The 17,510-nt window shown below is 56.1% G+C and overlaps 1 protein-coding gene across 1 annotated transcript in view; it reads right to left on the bottom strand.

Annotated features, from left to right (window-relative positions):
- Positions 1–16,833, bottom strand: part of DENND2D (DENN domain containing 2D) — a 29,338-nt gene extending 12,505 nt beyond the window's left edge. Inside the window, exons 1-6 of the mRNA XM_065403814.1 lie at positions 16,714–16,833; positions 7,999–8,177; positions 7,081–7,193; positions 6,176–6,245; positions 2,254–2,331; positions 1,795–1,935 (exon numbers count right to left, since the gene is read on the bottom strand). Coding sequence (XP_065259886.1) covers positions 1,795–1,935; positions 2,254–2,331; positions 6,176–6,245; positions 7,081–7,193; positions 7,999–8,177; positions 16,714–16,777 — 645 coding nt within the window. The 5' untranslated portion in view covers positions 16,778–16,833. The remainder of the gene's footprint in view (positions 1–1,794; positions 1,936–2,253; positions 2,332–6,175; positions 6,246–7,080; positions 7,194–7,998; positions 8,178–16,713) is intronic.
- Positions 16,834–17,510: the final 677 nt, after the last annotated feature.

Raw genomic sequence — 17,510 nt, 5'->3', positions numbered from 1 at the left:
GACACACAGTCAAATCAACTAAGTGTAATACAAGATTCAGTAACACAAGGGATCCTGCACTGATTGGATGGGACTGCAGAGGTGGGGGAAACAGCGCAGGCTTCTAGGGGCAGTGTCATGTAATTCCAGGGACCTGGGATACACTGGTGTAATTCCACTGAAACCAGCTTCAATCCAGATTCACACCGGTGTCTCCAAAAATCAGCCTCATGTCCTTTGACCTGATGCCAAACTCCCCAGCTCCTAACCTGGCAGGGTTTGCCCTGTCACTGATGACAATTGCTTACAAATCATTTCTTCGCACAGCTGACTCTGCCACGCCACCCTTGTCTGCACCCGACATGATTTTGCTCCCCTTTCCCACCATTCAGTCCAATCCACCACATAGGCACCGACTCCGTGGGAGCTCCAGGGCTGGAGCACCCACAGGGAAAAATTAGTGGGTGCTCTGCATCCACCGGCAGCCAAGCTCCCCTCACCCTCCGCCCCACCTCCTTCTGCCCCCCTGAGCAGGCCGTGTCCCTGCTCCTCCCCCTACCTCCTAGCGTTTCCCACCCAGCCGCCGCCAAACAGCTCGGGGGGGGGGGGGGAGGAACTTGGAGCGCTCAGGAAAGGAGGCGGGGAAGGGGTTGGAATGGGGGCGGGGAAGAGGTGGTGCAGGGGAGGGGCCTCATGGAAGGGGCGGAGCCGAGGGGGCAGGGTCGAGCCCCCACGGGAAAGAGGGGAAGTCGGCGCCTATGATCCACCACGCCCCAACCGTGGGCCCCCTGCCACATCACCACGCCCCAACCGTGGGCCCCCTGCCACATCCGCTTGCTCCCCCCAGCTCTCATGCTGCCAGGTGTCTCTGGAAAATCCAGGGTACACACCCATTTCCTCTACTATAGAGGTGTCCTCTTCTCCTCCAGCTCCGCCCCCTGCTTTGCTGCTAGAACTTCTCTCCCCTGGTTGCCTGTTAGGGCCGAGCCCCCCAAAGCACGCTTGGGAGCAGAGCGAGCTCTTCTAGGTGGCACTAGACATCTAGCGCTGGCTGACATGAAAGGATGCCCGGCACCTCTGGAAATCAGGCCCAAGGGGTTCAAGCTGGGCTCCCAAAATCAGCAGCCTCTTTGAAAGCATGGCTGGGAGCCTGTGGCTTCGGAGAGCCAATGCACTGCAGTCTGGAGGCTGCACAGAGACAGGTTGCAACAGCAGCTTTGAGAAGTGTGAACGCCACATCCACCGGCATTAACGGCTGTTAGATCCTCACAGTAGGACCGGCGCTGAGCATTTCACGAAGCGCTACACCCGTTGTGCACTGGGCAGCGCCCATCTCACTGCACCTTCCGGCCACCTGGGAGAACCGGCCATAGCGGTCAGGCTGGACGGCTGGAATATGGAACATCCGACTGTCACTAACTCTCCCACAGAGGGTAGAGAATGGATTGAACTGGCTTGATCTCCACTGGCACGAAGTGGCCAGCTTGTTCCAAGGGGTCGTTCCCTAACCTGTTGTTCCCAGACAGCTTCTCTTCAACTCCACCAGTTGCTCTTCAACTCCACCAGAGCTCCTTGTCCACCCTGACCTGTGACCCTCGTGTATTACTGCCCCAGGCAGCTGGAGACATGAAGTGCGTTAGCAGAGACTGCACTGAGCAAAGCCTACAAAGCTCCAGCTGGCCAGACAGCCGGACACACGCACGCAGATCCAGCTGCTCCGGCATCGCCTCCTCTTAGGCCAGCTCCTAGGGCTGGAGAGACAGGCCTGCTGGAGGTCAGCAGCACCTGAGCACGGATTACTGAGCCGACACAAACCTCTGTTCCAGAATCAGGGATGAAGCTTTTAATGGTGACCGTTTTCCCTGGAGCCGGGAAGGGGGATTCGCGGAGGCCCTGCATGAAGGGGTAAATGACGGCCATGGAGATTTGCCTCCTCTTCTCCACTTCATCGAGGATCTACGGGAAGGAGAGACCCGTCAGCAACAGCAAGCCAACGAATTCCCTGATCACCCCCCTCCCTCCAGCACCACAGCAGTGGATCAGTTGCTTCCTCACTGAGGAACAGCAGCCAGCACCAGTCTCAGCACCACAGGCCTCACCCTCCTCACCCTTGGACAGGTAGTGGCCTCACCGCCTGCTCCCCCAGGCAGATGTCCTTCCCTGTACCGAGTTGTAGATCAGGCAGCAACAAGACAGGGATCAGCAGCTGCACGAGACCCGGGCCGGGCATGCAAGCTGGGTTAGTGTTTTGCTTGTGAGAATCAGCGTTCCTACCTTGGAGAACAATCCGAAGCAGCCCAGGCAGCTGATGATGCAGAAGACCTCTGGGAAACGAGGGCCCCGGCCAACAGGCTAAAAGAAGGATCAGCACCCAAAGGGTTAACTGTATGCCACAATCTCTTACCCCCTCTATCAGGCGCACAGAGACAGCCCCCATGCCAACCCCATCGTTATGGGGACTGCCACTCAGGGCGGGGCCATGGCCTCTCCGAGGAATGCAAAGTCAGACGTCAGCAAAGCTAGGAGCCCTCCATGGCTTGGCCTTGCCTGCATCCCAGAGACCTGGTTAATGATACCACCCAGCTCAGCTGGTCCTCACCGGCTACTTAACAAAATACAGGTCAGGAAACTTGCAGAACAAGCTGAAAAAGCAAGGAGGGAGGGGAGGCTGGTACCAGCCCTGTTCCTCTCCAAACTCAGCTGCAGGAGATGCCCCACCCCAGAAGCAGACGCATGTACCCAATCTCTGAGGCAAAGGGAAGGCGCTTAGGACTCCCGCTGGCCAACAGACCTCCAGAAAAAGGCTCTGCAGACCGACTAGAGGAATCATTGAGGATGCTGCCCAGCAGTGCCATAACAAGGGCGAGGCGAGTGAGGCACTTGCCTCGGGCACACAAAGCCGGGGGGGCGCAGAAAGCGGTGGAGAGAGGGAAAAAAAGCTGCTGGCAGGCACAGAGATATTTATAACCCAGGTGATCTCCCCCGCAAAAGCACAGGCTCTACCACTGCCCCTTCATTCATTCTTCGGTGGCAATTCGGTGGCAGGCCCTTCCCTCCGAGAGGGACTGAGGGACCGCCGCCGAATTGCCGCGGAAGAGCCGGCCCTGGGGGAGGGCGCAATTTTATGTTCTTGCCTCGGGCGCAAAAATACCTAGTTACGGCTCTGCTGCCCAGCATGCTGCTGGAACCCCTGGGCATGGGGTGGGGGTGTGGCAGGTCTGAGGGGGTAACAGTAGAGACCATGGAACAGAGTATGTGTCAGGAAGGGAAGTGAGGAATTAAACTGGCGGCTAGCTAAGCACGGCAGGTTTGGGAGAGATGGGTTCACAGGCTCATGGGGCGGGGGAGGGGGGATAAAGCTGCAGGCAGGAGACACTGAGGCAGGGTCTGTGGTTTGGGCAGCACACTATAGCCCTGTGCTGAGCTGCCACTCTCCACGCACACCACCCCTGGAGGGCATCCAGGGCCGGCTCCCGGAACCAGCTTACCAAGCAGGTGCTTGGGGCGGCCACTTCGGAGAGGGGCGGCACATCCAGCTGTTCGGCGGCAATTCGGCAGACGGTCCCTCACTCCTGCTCGGAGCGAAGGACCTCCCGCCGAATTGCCGCCGCAGATCACGATCGCGGCTTTTTTGTTTGTTTGTTTGTTTGGCTGCTTGGGGCGGCCAAAACCCTGGAGCCGGCCCTGAGGGCGTCAATTACACCCCCCGCAACAAAGTCTGCCTCCCCAGCCCCGAGGGCAGGCAGCCAGCGGTGCGGCTCAGGAGGGATTCAGACTCCCTTCCTAGGGTAGAATTCGGGGCCGGGGCAGACTCTGGTTCAGGAATCGCCGTGCAGAGACAAAGGACGCGTCGCTTGGCAAAGACCTCGGTTTGTTTGGGGGAAGCGCTAGCACGGACTTGTCTGAACTCAATGCGCACAGAGGCATGCCAAGGCGATGAGGCCTGTCAGGCAGCTGAGCGGGCTTGTCTCCCCGGCCGAGATGCTATGTATTCCCTGCTGGGGGCATCTTTAGGGTTATTTCAAGAGAACTGAAGCAGGCAACGATTTCAGAGCCCATTAACAGCGCAGCACAATTCCCAGCATACACCAATCTCCGCTATCGCATCACGTCGGGCCTTGAATAGAACGAACAGCAAACAGGGCCTTGGTGCTGGGTAGAGGCAGGACCTCTTGGGTTCCACCATTCCTGGCCTGCAGGATTGTGCTTCAGCATCTAAGCACCAAACTAAAAAAGATGGTGTGTTCCTAGCCTTTAAGGGCTTGAAGAAAAGCTTGAAAACACGAACTAAGAGTCTCCGAAGCTCTGCAGCTTTCCTGAGTCTGCAGACAACCGAAGGCACTGCTAGCCTCCTGCTCTCTGCCTGTCGCATCAATAGTTGAGTCTACTGAGGGCTGTAATAAATTGGGCTAATTCTGGTTGTGGGGCTCGGTGGTGTGTGGTGGCTTGTGAAATACAGGAGATCAGACTAGATGACATGCGGGTCCCTTCTGGCCTAGAACGCTAGGGGCAGGTCTACACTTAAAATGCTGCATTGTCACAGCTGCACTGCTGTAGCGCATCTGGTGAAGACGCTCTAATCCGACAGGAGAGAGCTCTCCCGTCGACTGAATTACTCCACCTCTGTGAGAGGCTGTCCAGCTGTCATAGCGCTGTCTACACTGGTGCTTAGGTCGGTGTAACTTACATCGCTCAGGGGTGTGGATTATTCACAGTGAATACTGCGTGCAGGTGTGCTCACCCCATCTCAAAAAAGATATATTGGAATTGGAAAAGGTTCAGAAAATAGCTTCCGAATGAGGAGAGATTAATAAGACTGGGACTTTTCAGCTTGGAAAAGAGACGACTAAGAGGGGATATGACAGAGGTCTATAAAATCATGACTGGTGTGGAGAAAGTAAATAAGGAAGTGTTATTTACTACTCCTCATAACACAAGAACTAGGGGTCACCAAATGAAATTAATAGGCAGCAGGTTTAAAACAAACAAAAGGAAGTATTTCTTCACACAACCTGTGGAATTCTTTGCCAGCGGCTGTTGTGAAGGCCACGACTATAACAAGGTTAAAAAAAGAACTAGATAAGTTCATGGAGGATAGGTCCATTAATGGCTATTAGCCAGGATGGACAGGGATGGTGTCCCTAGCCTCTGTTTGCCAGAAGCTGGGAATGGGCGACAGGGGATGGCAGGGCCGCCCAGAGGATTCAGGGGGTCTGGGGCAAAGCAATTTGGGGGCCCCTTCCATAAAAAAAAGTTGCAATACTATAGAATACTATATTCTTGTGGGGGCCCCTGTGGGGCCCGGGGCAAATTGCCCCATTTGCCCCCCCCCCCACCCCCGGGCGGCCCTGGGGGATGGATCACTTGATGATTCCCTGTTCTGTTCATTCCCCCTGGGGCACTTGGCATTGGCCACTGTCAGAAGACAGGACACTAGGCTAGATGGACCTTTGGTCTGACCCAGTGTGGTCGTTCTTATGTTCTAAACCTTCCAGATAAATCAAGTTGATCTGAAACTGCCACCAAATTTCAACCAGAGGCTGAAGAATCTAGTGATCTCCACACAGAATTTAGGTGACTCTTGCCTGGGACAACACAGGGCCTTGACTATAGGTGGCCAACACCACGATACACAGTTCAGAGGCCCTGGTAACAGTCTTCCACCACAGCCGAACTGGGCTGGAGTCAAACCAGCACCCGAGAGGTAACCATCCATATCTCATCGTCCTGCCTCTGAGCCAGTCAGGCCCTCAAGGGTAGCTAACCTGTCCTGTGCCCGTCTCTCCCAGTCTCTCTAAGGGAGCCACGAAGGAGTGCAGCAGTTTCATCATACTAGATGTGTGTACCAAGGTGCCCTCCACCACCCCTCCTCTTCCTCCTGCCTCTCTGCACATTTCCCCCACCCCCATCCTGCACCTGTCACTGGTTACCCTTCACCACACACACACCCATCCCCGACCACCTCTCTGTCTGGCATCAGGCCGTGCCTGCAGCTGCAGCGGGGCTGGGCACAAGCACTTCCCCCGAGAGCCGACTGCAGAGTGAGTCTCCTGTAAGCGGTTCCCTGGGGCTAGCCCGGCTCGGCTTGCTCTCCTGGTGCTGCCCAGGGGGATGGAGACGCTCTGCAGCCAAGCTGGCTGCTCAGGACGCTAAGGGCCGGCATGAGACCAGATTATTTAAAGTGAGGGATACTCACCAGCAGCCGCCTGCAGTAGCCGATCTTTCTGCTGCCATCAACGTTGGTCAGGACAAACGAAAAGGTTTCACTGAAAGACAAGGAGAGACGTGTTTCCACTGCTCTGCTAAGGGTCGAGGTGCGAGAGCCGCAGGAGCTTAGCTTGGAGCCACTGAGCGACGGGGCAAAAGGGGGCGGGGAGAGAGTCACCAGCACTGCCCAAGATGGTGACTGACCCTCCCAACAGCTGGATCCTCCACTTAATTACCAGTCAGGTCCATTGGCTTAGACTGTCAGCCCCCTGGGGCAGGCACAATGGGGCCTGGCCCATGAGTGGGGCTTCGAGGCACTACGGGCTGGCAGTGTGGTAAGTGGACAGAGCCCCGGATGGGGACTCAGGAGAGCTGGGTTCTATTCCCAGCTCTGCCACCGGCCTGCTGGGTGACCTTGGGCAAGTCATGACCCTACTCTGGGCCTCAGTTTCCCCATCTGTAAAATGGAGATAATGACACCGACCTGCTTTGTAAAGCGCTTGGAGATCTCCTGATAAGAGCTAGGCGTAATTGTTATCACAATGAATAATAACTATCAAGAAGAACAAATAAACAGACCACTAAATATCCAGAGGAGAGACGCTCAGCTGTGAGTAATAAGCAGCGTGGGATGATGAAGCACTAACCCCTGGCCAGATAAACTGCAACGGTTAAGAGCCAATAATGTGAAACCTCGGCCAGGAGTGGTTTGATTTTGCAGAAGCCAGGCAGGGAAATTCTCCCTACCCAAGCAGCTCACTGGGTTCCTGTGACATCCAGGCAGTAGGAGGGAGCACGAGGACTCACCTTCCCTTCCCTGCTCCCCGCCCATGGGCCCTGCCTGCAGCGCTGGCTCTGGGCTGGTCCCTTAGCCCGTATTAATCAGGGAGTCACCTGGTGTATTCCGTGAGTGGGGCCCAGTGATTGCCGTCGGGGAAGCAGAAGAGGGGGATGGCTTGCAGCAGCCTCTCTTCCTCCTCCTTCTGGCCCCGCAGTAAGTTCTCACGCTGAAATGAAAATGATACAAGAAGTAAAATCACAATAAAAGAGGATCCAGACCCGGCCACTGCACAAGGGAAACAAGTCTGGACTCTCTAGCTGGGCTCTGTGGGTCAGGACTGCGGTGCGTCGGCAGAGCAGTGCAGGGCCCCAGGACTGGAAGAGCGGGTCACTACCTAGTCCGTTGTCCAACAGCTGACTGGATCCTGATCTCTCTAGACTGCCTCCAGGGTGGACAGGAGGATTCCCCAGTCTAGCACGCCCACCGCTCCCTGGGGGGAGCATAGGCTTTGAGCGAGAAGGGCAGCATAGCTGTTGGTAGCAACAAGGCCAGACGCAAGACTCAGCTATACTGACACAGCCCAAAATGAAGCTTTCCAAGCTGAAAAGGAGGCACCATGACCATGAACAGAGGTGCATTCTGGAGCCGGGCTGACCCTCCCAAGGGAAGGCAAGAGCCAACCTCCCATCAGAAGCATGATTTTCAACCCTTCTCCTCCTTTCCCCCAAAAGGGATCAAGTCCCTGAAATGTCACATGCCGCATCTTGCCCCCAGGGAGGATTCTGCTAGGAGATGTGGGGTGGGTGGGACAGAAGAAAAGAGTTTGGGGCTCTGATTGAGAGTGCCTGTGCTCAGCCTCCTTTGCACTTCCCATATTCTGGCCCCACTGGGGGTCAGTTTGTCCCCCCAGACTAAGTTAAAATGGCCTCAGGCTGCTGTAATCTATGCTCAGGCTGCCCAGAGCCCTGACAATTTTGAGGTGACTTCTAATAAATATGTGCACATTCTGGAACCAGGACAGGGCTCCTCACCTTTGGGAACTGGTAGATTATCTTGGGTTCGTAATCACCCCCTGATTTCTTCTTTAGTGAAACCACGACGAGGTATTCGAAGAAGAACTGTCCTGGTGAGTAGCAGAAGTGGCTTCGCTCTCCTGGCCTCCTTGCAGATTCGGATTTGCTTTCGTCCGGGGGTGCGTCCCGATTTACATCTGTAACCCAAAAGTTATGGTGCATGGTGACATGGCAGCCAGTGGGGTTGCCTTTTTTAGTGATCCAGAATGCAGTTTGGCTCAGAGAGTAGGGGGTAATGCACCAGGATCTGCACTGGAAATGGAGAAGGGAGGCAACCAAACAAGGAAACACAGACTGTGGGCTTGTCTATACTGATGTTAATTCGGATTAAGGCTGTGTGCAAATGTAAAGCACAATAGCTATTCCTGGTTAACTCCCTGTATGCACGATCTTATTCTGAAATAGAAGAATCTTATTCAAAATTAGCTTAATCCACTTCCAAAATGGATTAAGCTAATTCTGAATAAGAATGTCCACAGGCCCCTTCGCACCCATAAGACACGGTGTTCACACAGGAAGCAGCTGTCGTTCTAATGCAAGGTACACCAACTCCTATAATGTATTCATCCCAGGATGCACTTGGCCACCTCCGTTATCATTTGGATGGTGCCATTAACTTTCAAGTTGAATTGCCTGCTGCGCAGGTGACAGGAGAACAGAGAAGTCCCCTGTTCAGACATGAAAGGAACAGACAAGGGCTGCTGCTGTTGCTGCAAAAAGAGCTAATACCATCAGGGGAGAACAGGAAGGGCTTTTACAAATTTGCCAAGGGAAAAAGGAAATCCTAGTGGGTGTGAAAATTGCCCTGCAGCTTCCGGAGAGAAGGAAGTTAAAAACAGTTGCAGTATCGAGCCATGTGGGCTATTTCTTAAGGTTACATGAGCCACTCTCACACTGTAACCTAGAAACTTGGGCTCTCCAGGTCACTCAGTCGCTGCTTGTTTAACTTTTTCTACACCTCGCCCTGAAGGAGTACAGAGCAGGATGACTGAGCCAGGGCAGGGAGGCCAAGCACCTCCTAGCACCAACACAGCAGAGCCCGTAGGTCCGAAGTCCGTCAGAGACCCCGCCCATCAGCAAGGGCAGTATTTTAAAGCCACAAATGTGCAGGGTGCCCCCCCCCGCCCCCGCAAGGAATCCAGAGGCCACTTGTCTGGAGTGTGGGAGTTTTGCATTAACGCTGTTTTCTCCATTCTGTGTCACGAAGAGCAGCCGTTGCTATTGCAAAACAGAAAGCCTGGAATAGCCAGTGGTCTCCCATCCCGGTACTAACCCAGCCCAGACTTGCCTAGCACTTTATACCAAGCACAAGCAGGCCGCTTCAGACCCGCAAGACACTGTGTGCACACACAAAGCAGGTGTCCTTCCAATGCCATGCACACCAACTCCTTTAACCTCTTCGTCCCAGGATGGATGTGGCTGTTATCATTTGGATTGTGCCATTAACTTTCGAGTTTTATTGCCCCTCGAGCAGGTGCCAAGCAGCTACAATAGAGGGTTGCTCACCCCGAGTCCAAGGCTCAACAGAACAGAAATAAGAACCACAAGTTGCATCACACAGGGGTGGGGGTGTGCAGAGGGTCAGCAAAGCACATGGGGCAAACGCACTTTAGGGTACCAAGAAATCATGAAATGATGGGGCTGTATTTACTGCAGTCTATCTGTTCTGCACTGCGCACTCTGGGAGGAATTGTCATTCCAGCCCATGTACTAGGCTGCTTTGCTCCTGTGGCACAAAGTGCCCCTACAGCTGGTATAGCCAGACCTGGGAGGGGGAAACGTCTGGGAGCATACAGCAGGTGCAACAGCTCCTACACCACCCCGTGCCCTGTGGTTGGCACAGGGAGAGGCAGCTCCCCTACACTCTGGCTACTGGCAGTTAATGTAAGTTATGCCAGGTGAGTGGCCTGGTGCACAGGTGACCCATGATCTCAAGGATAAAATTTCCCGCAGCCCCCATTGGCCTGGAGCGGCGAACCACAGCCAGTGGGAGCTGAGATCGGCCGAACCTGCAGATGCTGCAGGTAAACAAACCAGCCCGGCCCGCCAGCGGCTTTCCCTGGTGGGCCGCGGGCCAAAGGTTGCCAATCCCTGCAATAACCTATAATAACAAACCTTAAGGGAAAGTAACATTTTATGAACTTTCATATACTTTTTACAACTGAGATTGCAACTAGGGTAAATTGGTAGGCCCAATTGTCACAACAGGCATTAACTAGTGTGACGTTTCTAGATCTACTTCCCATTCCTCCGTCTTCTTGGAACCCTCAGCTTTGTCTTCAATGACCTGAGAATGTTCTTGGGGGGACGACTGCTAGAGATGAATAATAGCGTGCAGCTGGGAGGTGTACTCCCTCCATGGGTCACATCTCAGCTGAACTACAACCTCCATGGCCAGTGTCTATACCCATCATGGAGCCTATGAACAACAGCTCTGCCAGTACGCCAGGGTCCCGTGTGGTCTCATACCCTGCTAGTGTAGGACTGCCTGTTCTGATCCAAACTGACGTCAGTAGAGTTGGGCAGATGGGAGCCTTGGATGCAGCCAGCATTGTGACACCCGGGCCTGATGTCTGCCCCTTTCACAGCACTCCGACAGCAAGGGATGAATATGAGGCAGGTTTGCAGAAGAGCCTCTCTGCCCTGCGTTCTCGCTGGTAGCATCCATCTTATTTTAAGCAAGCATCACATCCCTACTTGTACAATGCAGCTTTAGGGCAACCTTGGACTCCAAATGTGAGGCCATCGTTCCAAAAACGCATTGTTCCCCCCGCTCTGGCTCAGGACCAGATGAAGTAGAGGTGGAGTATTTTGATCTAATGGAGGCTCTCTTCCTCTCTGACCAGCTATAGGAGTAAGGGGGGGGCTGCGAGGACTGTGTGCATGGTGGGTCACCCTGAAGCCCTTTCTCCTCTGCCCAGATCACAAGGTCTTGGCTGCCACCCTCTCCTTCTGCCCAAGCTTTGGGGATGGGCTCTCAGAAGGGTGGGGGGTGTATAACGGGCCAGTTATAACTACGTTCCTCTTCTCCAGTGAGAGGGGGCCCAAAGCTGCAGCACCATCCTTGTAGCCTGGCATCAGTCTTCTACTGCCCACACGCGGGACATGCACTCCGAAGAGGGGCGTGTACATTCCTTAGCGGGCGCTTTGACCTGATATTGTCAGTGACACACTGGGAAACCCCACATTAGCCCAGTCCCCCGATTGTCCCAGGCACAGCCAGGGCCTCCGTGCAGGGATGTCCAGCATCAGCAACAAGTCAGCTTTGAAACAAGTTTCTCCCTCCCTTCCCTGCCCTCCTCCCCTTCCTCCCTTCCCACCCTGCCCACTCTTGTTCCTTGTGATCTTGACTTGGTCCCTGGGCTCCTCCCAGTGCCCAGCTGTTTGGCTGCCTTTATTCCCCATCTCCTTTCGCCCCGTGCTGCACGTGACCATTGCGAACGGCCCCTCCGCTCTGCTCTCCGACCCCTGCGCCTGCATTCTCTGGCGTACGCGGCACCGACACGGAGCAGATTATGTGGGGGAAGGGAGGGGACCTCTTGGGGCATCAGCCTCATCCCTTTACTTCTTTAGTTCCAGCCAGTGAGAGATGCTGACAACAGGCAGCTTCTCCTTATCCTCAGAATAGGTGCAACTCAGGCAGCAGCTCCGCTATCCTTCCCCCCCCCCCACACACACAATGCCTCCTGCCAGCTGCAACTAGGGGTAGGAGGATCCCCTCCAAGAAGAGAGGGGAGATCCATTTCCAAATTGACATCACCTGCTCTGAGCTTTTGCACCATGGTCTTCCCACACCAATTCAACGCAAAGGGAAGCTCACTCGGAAGACAAATCCCCACACAAGGTAAGCTGACACGCGAGAGGAAAAAATTAAACCGGTTTGACGGATGAGCAGTGCACGCAGACGCATAGGGGAAGCAGAATGTCCCTGCATTGGCCCTGCAGTGCAAATACCAAACCTGTTTGCCTTAGGCAGTGGGCCAGACGGATACCAGCAGCACCAGGGGTAATACACTCGCACCCCAGTGCTGTAGGACAGGCCTGCACACCCCTACATGGGCGTGGAAGGCACAGCTGCTGAGCGACTTTACCACGGAGCAGAACTGCAATTAGGTGCTGCTGCTCCGTCCTCGGAAAGGAGCAGCAGGGACACGCCTGCTAGGCACCTAGACGATGTGTGTCCTTTACTGGAAGAGATTAGATTCGCTGGATGCAGGGTGGAGCCAGGCTCCTCCTGGATGGTACAGAGGTTCTTCTCAGAGTACTTATGGAAGCTGGGACAGCAGCCTGGTCAGGCATAACTGAGAGCACTGGAAGTGGAGGAAGATTTCCATGCCAGTGTACAGCAGCTGCGGGAAGTAGCTGCCATGGTCAAAAGGTTGCACTTCCTATTGGAGTGCACCCTCCCTGTCAAAAGGTCACCCTCAGCCAAGCAGCAGGCTGCAGCTAAAAGTAGGTTCTGGTTTCTACCGTACTGACTGAATTCAGATATTATTCTCTGATTTCCAGTAATATAGCTGCCACCTGGGAAGAGAGAGCCTGATTAGGCCCACCGAGCCCATGTCTGGGGAGCCAATACAGGAATGCGCATGGCTATATGTCCTCGCTAATGCTTTGCCTGGTCTAACCTTAAAATACACTCCAGCTACAGCACTTCCAATATTGGCAGGATCAAGACGCCACCTGTCTGAATCTCTCCACCAGCTATCAAGTGACCAAGCACTAATAATTTGTTCCCTTCTGAAATCCCGACACCCCTAACTGGAAATAGCACCAACAGCACTTTTAGAGCCAGGGCCGGCTCCAGGCACCAGCTTGGCAAGCAGGTGCTTGGGGTGGCCACTCTGGAGAGGGGCGGCAGGTCCAGCTATTCGGCGGCAATTTGGCGGACGGTCCCTCACTCCCGCTCCAAGCGAAGGACCTTCCGCCGAATTGCCGCTGCAGATCGCAATCGCGGCTTTTTTTTTTTTTTGGCTGCTTGGGGCGGCCAAAACCCTGGAGCCGGCCCTGTTTAGAGCCCCTCTGCTTGCAAATGCAGCTGAGATTTTAGGGGGAGAATCATCTTAATGGGTTACAAGTAGCACTGTGTCCACTCAGCAGCTTGGCAGTCATAAAAACCACCTGAGCTTATCCATACCTTCCACGGCCACGCCAACTGGGTTTGTGTCAGTGCATGCTGGGAAAATCTGGGCATCTATCCCATAGTGTCTCAGCAGGAGATGAGAGTACCCAGAGGACTTACACTCTAGGACATCCTACCATACAGAGAGACGGGAGGAAGGAAACTGGGCCAAACTGGTTACACAGGTCAGCCAATGGGCCCCATGCACGCTGAATAAGAAGCGTGCCATGAACTCCAGCAAGGGACACATGGCTATTGCCATGGTGATAATCTGGTGGGGTGGTGGGAAAGAACTGGAGACTGGCAATGAGCACCATTACAAGAGCTAGAGAGACTGGCTACAAACCTATTGTGGGGACCTTAATCTCCAAAGCACTTTCAGAAACACAAACCAATCAACTCAGAAGTAGGGTGACCATACGTCCCGTTTTGGCTGGGACAGGCCCTTTTTTAAGCCCTGTCCCAGCCGACCTGACTTTGGCAAGAGCAAATGGGAGAAATGCCCAGTTTTGCCCCAAAAGTGGGGTGTGACCCTGAGTGGGGCGCAGAGGAATGTGCAGGGGGTAATGCCAGCCCTGCGTGAGGGGAGGGAGGGCTCGGGCGAGCGGCTCTGGCCAGGCCAGCCCCGCATGGGCAGGGGTGGGGGCAGTGGCGTGGGCCGGCCCCGAGTCGGTGGGCGGCTTGGGCCGGTCCCGCCTGGCCCTGAGGGGTGAGCAGCATGGGCCAGCCCCACATGGACAGGGAGTGGGGAGGGAGGAGCAGCTCAGGTCAGCCCCACATCGGGGGAGGGGGCTTTCGAGCTAACCCCACGCTGTGTCCCATTTTCCCTTTTGGGAAATATGGTCACCCTACTCAGGAGCCATGGAACAGGGTTCTGCCTCAGGAAGGGAAGGTCTCGGCTTCTGCAACAAACATTTAGTGCCGCTGCTACATCTCCTCATTCACACAACATCCTGCCCACACCCCAGCAACTCCCGGAGGCTGCCCTGCTGGTTTTGGGTTTGAGGTGGCTGGTGAGGTGAGTTCACGCTGATGGTGAATCATCCGGAACTGGTCCCCATCAGTTTGTGAAGCGGGGGGCAGGTCTTTCCTTACTGAGGTGGGAGTGGTTCTGATGGATCTCTGCATCAATGATGATATGAAAGCGGGGGAGGGAACAGGCCTGGCTGGTGAAGGCTGGGTATGAGGAGGGTGAGTGGGGGGGAGACAGGCAGGTGAGTAGCGTGACCATCTCAGGAAGCGGGGACTGGGCTCCAGACTCCTTCCCATGAAGGGAAGTCTGTCTGTTTGGCTGGGTGAGCAGGTACTGGGAGCAAACAGCTGCAGCTGGAACCCAAAGCAGGTGCAGCTGATTTCCACCTCTTCCTCCTGGTACAGCATGGCATGACCCTCTGGGGAGAGGGTGTGGGAGGAAGATGCCCCTGAGGCCCAGTCGACACTGAAATTGCCCTGATTTCACTAAACTGGTTTCTGAACTGAGCGAGTTAAGCTCAGTGTAATTTATCTGCATAGATAAGCCCTGCACACACTCCCACCAGGCTCCTGGCAGCATGGCATGGGGGGGACAGAAGGGACACTTTCTGCCTCATCTACATGAGATCAGAACTGGGAATGATTACTAGGCTCACTCCGGCTCAGCAAGGCGGTTCCCGCTGTGATAACATCAGCCCCTTAAGCGCCGAATTACTTTAATATTTTACTATTTGCATAAAATGTTCCATTTCTCTGGCCACTTTTTGCGGTGCAGCAGAATTTTGTTTCATGCTCTGTTTGCAACGTGCAGACACCCAGCTGCCCTAGCGGAGAGGAAATGGGTTTTCTACAGCTCTACCAACCATGGCCGGCTCCAGCATTTCTGCCACCCCAAGCAAAAAAAAAAAAAAAAAAAGCTGCGATTGGCCGCGGCAGTTCAGCGGCAGGTCCTTCGCTCTTAGAGGGAGTGAGGGACCTGCCACCCCCGAATTGCCGCAGGTGCCGCCCCTCTCCCTTGGCCGCCCCAAGTACCTGCTTGTTAAGCTGGTGCCTGGAGCCGGCCCTGCTACCAACACTTGACAAGGATCAAAAAACAAAACCAGCCTCCCCCAGAAGAGCCGAAGGGCTTGCCGCTCCAGTGCCCGCAGAGCACTAGAACGAAGGGCATGCAGATTCCGGGCAAGGAGGCCCCTGGGCTCCACTCCTCCCTGGGCGCCACATGGTAAACACCAGATGACAAAAAGAAGGCCCAGTCAGTGCTGTGCCTCTAATGAGGCGATCCTCAGCTTTCCCTCCACTTCTATCAATCATGGCATTTGAATTCAGGCAGCACAGAGCCCGAGGTATCTGGGACACTAAAAGCACCCTGTAAACGGTCGCTCTTGTTGCACGGTCCAGAGACCAGTGAATATTTCAAGGTACATTATCTTGCAAGCCATCTCCCCATTTTCCAATGATGGTCAGAATGTTTTCCCAGCATGGCAACTCTGAGCTGATTTTAGGGCCCACCATCTTGAGGACTGATAGAGCCATGTCAGGGCTGGGACTTGGGAGACTCACGTTCAATTCAATTCGGCCTGTGTGGCTGTATCTCTCCGTGCCTCAGTTTCCCACCTGTAAATTGGGGAGAGTGGCACTGCCCTACCTCACCGAACAAATACAAGACAGATTGGGCCAGGCTGGGATTCTCTAGTAACGGGGGCATATAAGAACCATACGTCTGAATGCTATACCCTGTTTAATAGCTTGTCCCAGCAGCATTTCCAGGGTGTAAAACTAGAATGTCCATTGCCCCTGCATCCTCGGCAGTCACTTGCACCAGTGTGGAGAGGTGTGAATCGGGGAGGCGGGGCTCTGCAGGGGTGTGAATGACCGCAGCAGGTCAGGCTAGGGGAGACTTGGCGAGGGGGGTGGGAGTTCGTGTGAGCTCTCCACCCAAATCCTGCCGGGCTAGGGGTGGGGAGGCAGCCGGTGCCCGGACAGGCAGGATTCAAAGCAGGTTGGGCAGAGGGAGCCCCCGTAAAGCCCCTTCGCAGCGGGACAGTCACAGCGGGAGTGGGCCCGATCCCGCCTTCCGAGCTCCGCGTGGCTCGGGGCCAGCGCTGCACCCGAGCTGCCTTCCCGCGCCGGCCTCGGGAATCCCAGGCTGCTGCCCCCGCAGGAAAGTCCCGGATCCTCCTTCCCAAACAGCTACGAGTCCCAAGCCAAGACCCGGCGGGGGGGCAGCAATGGGTCAAGGAGATCGGGGGGGGGGGCGCCGCCGCAATGGGGCAGGGAGACCCGGCGAGGGGGGGCGCAGCAATGGGGCAGGGAGACCCCGCGAGGGGGGGCGCAGCAATGGGGCAAGGAGATCCGGCGGGGGGGAGCGCAGCGGGGGGCAGGGAGACCTGGCCGGGGGGAGGGGAGCGCAGCAATGGGGCAGGGAGACCCGACGAGGAGGGGGGCGCAGCAATGGGGCAGGGAGACCCGGCGAGGGGGGGGGGGCGCAGCAATGGGTCCGGAGTGAGGCCAGAGGCAGGACGCGGAGTCCCAGCGCCCGCGGTGGGGCTGGGCTCGGGGGGACCCCCTGCCCCCCTCACCTCTTCGAGCCGACTTGCGCCGCAAGCTGTTTCGGAAGAAGTTGACGAGCCCCGTCCCGGCCATGCCGGCTCCCCTCGAAGCCTCTGTGACCCTGAGCGCGGCGACCGACCGGCGGGTCCCTCTGCAGCCCGGAGCGGGCACCGCGCTTCCGCCTTCGCTCCCGCCGCCGCTTTCGCTTTCGGGGGAGGGGAGAGCCCTGCACACCTGCGGGGGGGCTGACGGGAGGGGCCCTGCACACCTGGGGGGGGATCACTGCACACCTGGGGGGGCTGACGGGAGGGGAGCTGCGCACCTGGGAGGGAGCAGTGCACACCTGGGGAGGGGGAGCACTGCACACCTGGGGGGGGCAGTGCACACCTGGGTAGGGGGGGCCTGTACACCTGGGGAGGGGGAGCACTGCACACCTGGGGGGGCTTGCACACCTGGGGGGAGCTGACGGGAGGGGGGGCTGCACACCTGGGGGAGCCCTGATAGGGGGTGAGGAGCTGCATATAGGTGGGGGGGAGCTGGCTGCATACAACCTGGGGATGAGGGGAGGGCCCTGGACCAAGTCCTTGGGGAGCTGGCTGCAGACCTAGATGGAGGACAGAGCCCTGACCCCCGGGGGCGAAGCTTGTGACCCGGATGCCCCACGTTGGCAACCGAGGACACAGATCTGAGTCTCTACCCAGGGCCCTGCCTATGCCCCGATGGGCATGTTTCCCCTCTGATCACCATCTTCACAATATTTCACCCACAGGGGTGGGGTGCAATCTCTGCCGAAAGCGAAGAACTCGCTGGTTGTCCTGGCTCTCGC

Source organism: Emys orbicularis, chromosome 4, assembly GCF_028017835.1.
Source record: "Emys orbicularis isolate rEmyOrb1 chromosome 4, rEmyOrb1.hap1, whole genome shotgun sequence".
Taxonomy (NCBI): domain Eukaryota; kingdom Metazoa; phylum Chordata; order Testudines; family Emydidae; genus Emys; species Emys orbicularis.
The sequence above is the reverse complement of the archived record's forward strand: the minus strand, read 5'-3'. Positions and strand labels throughout refer to the sequence as shown.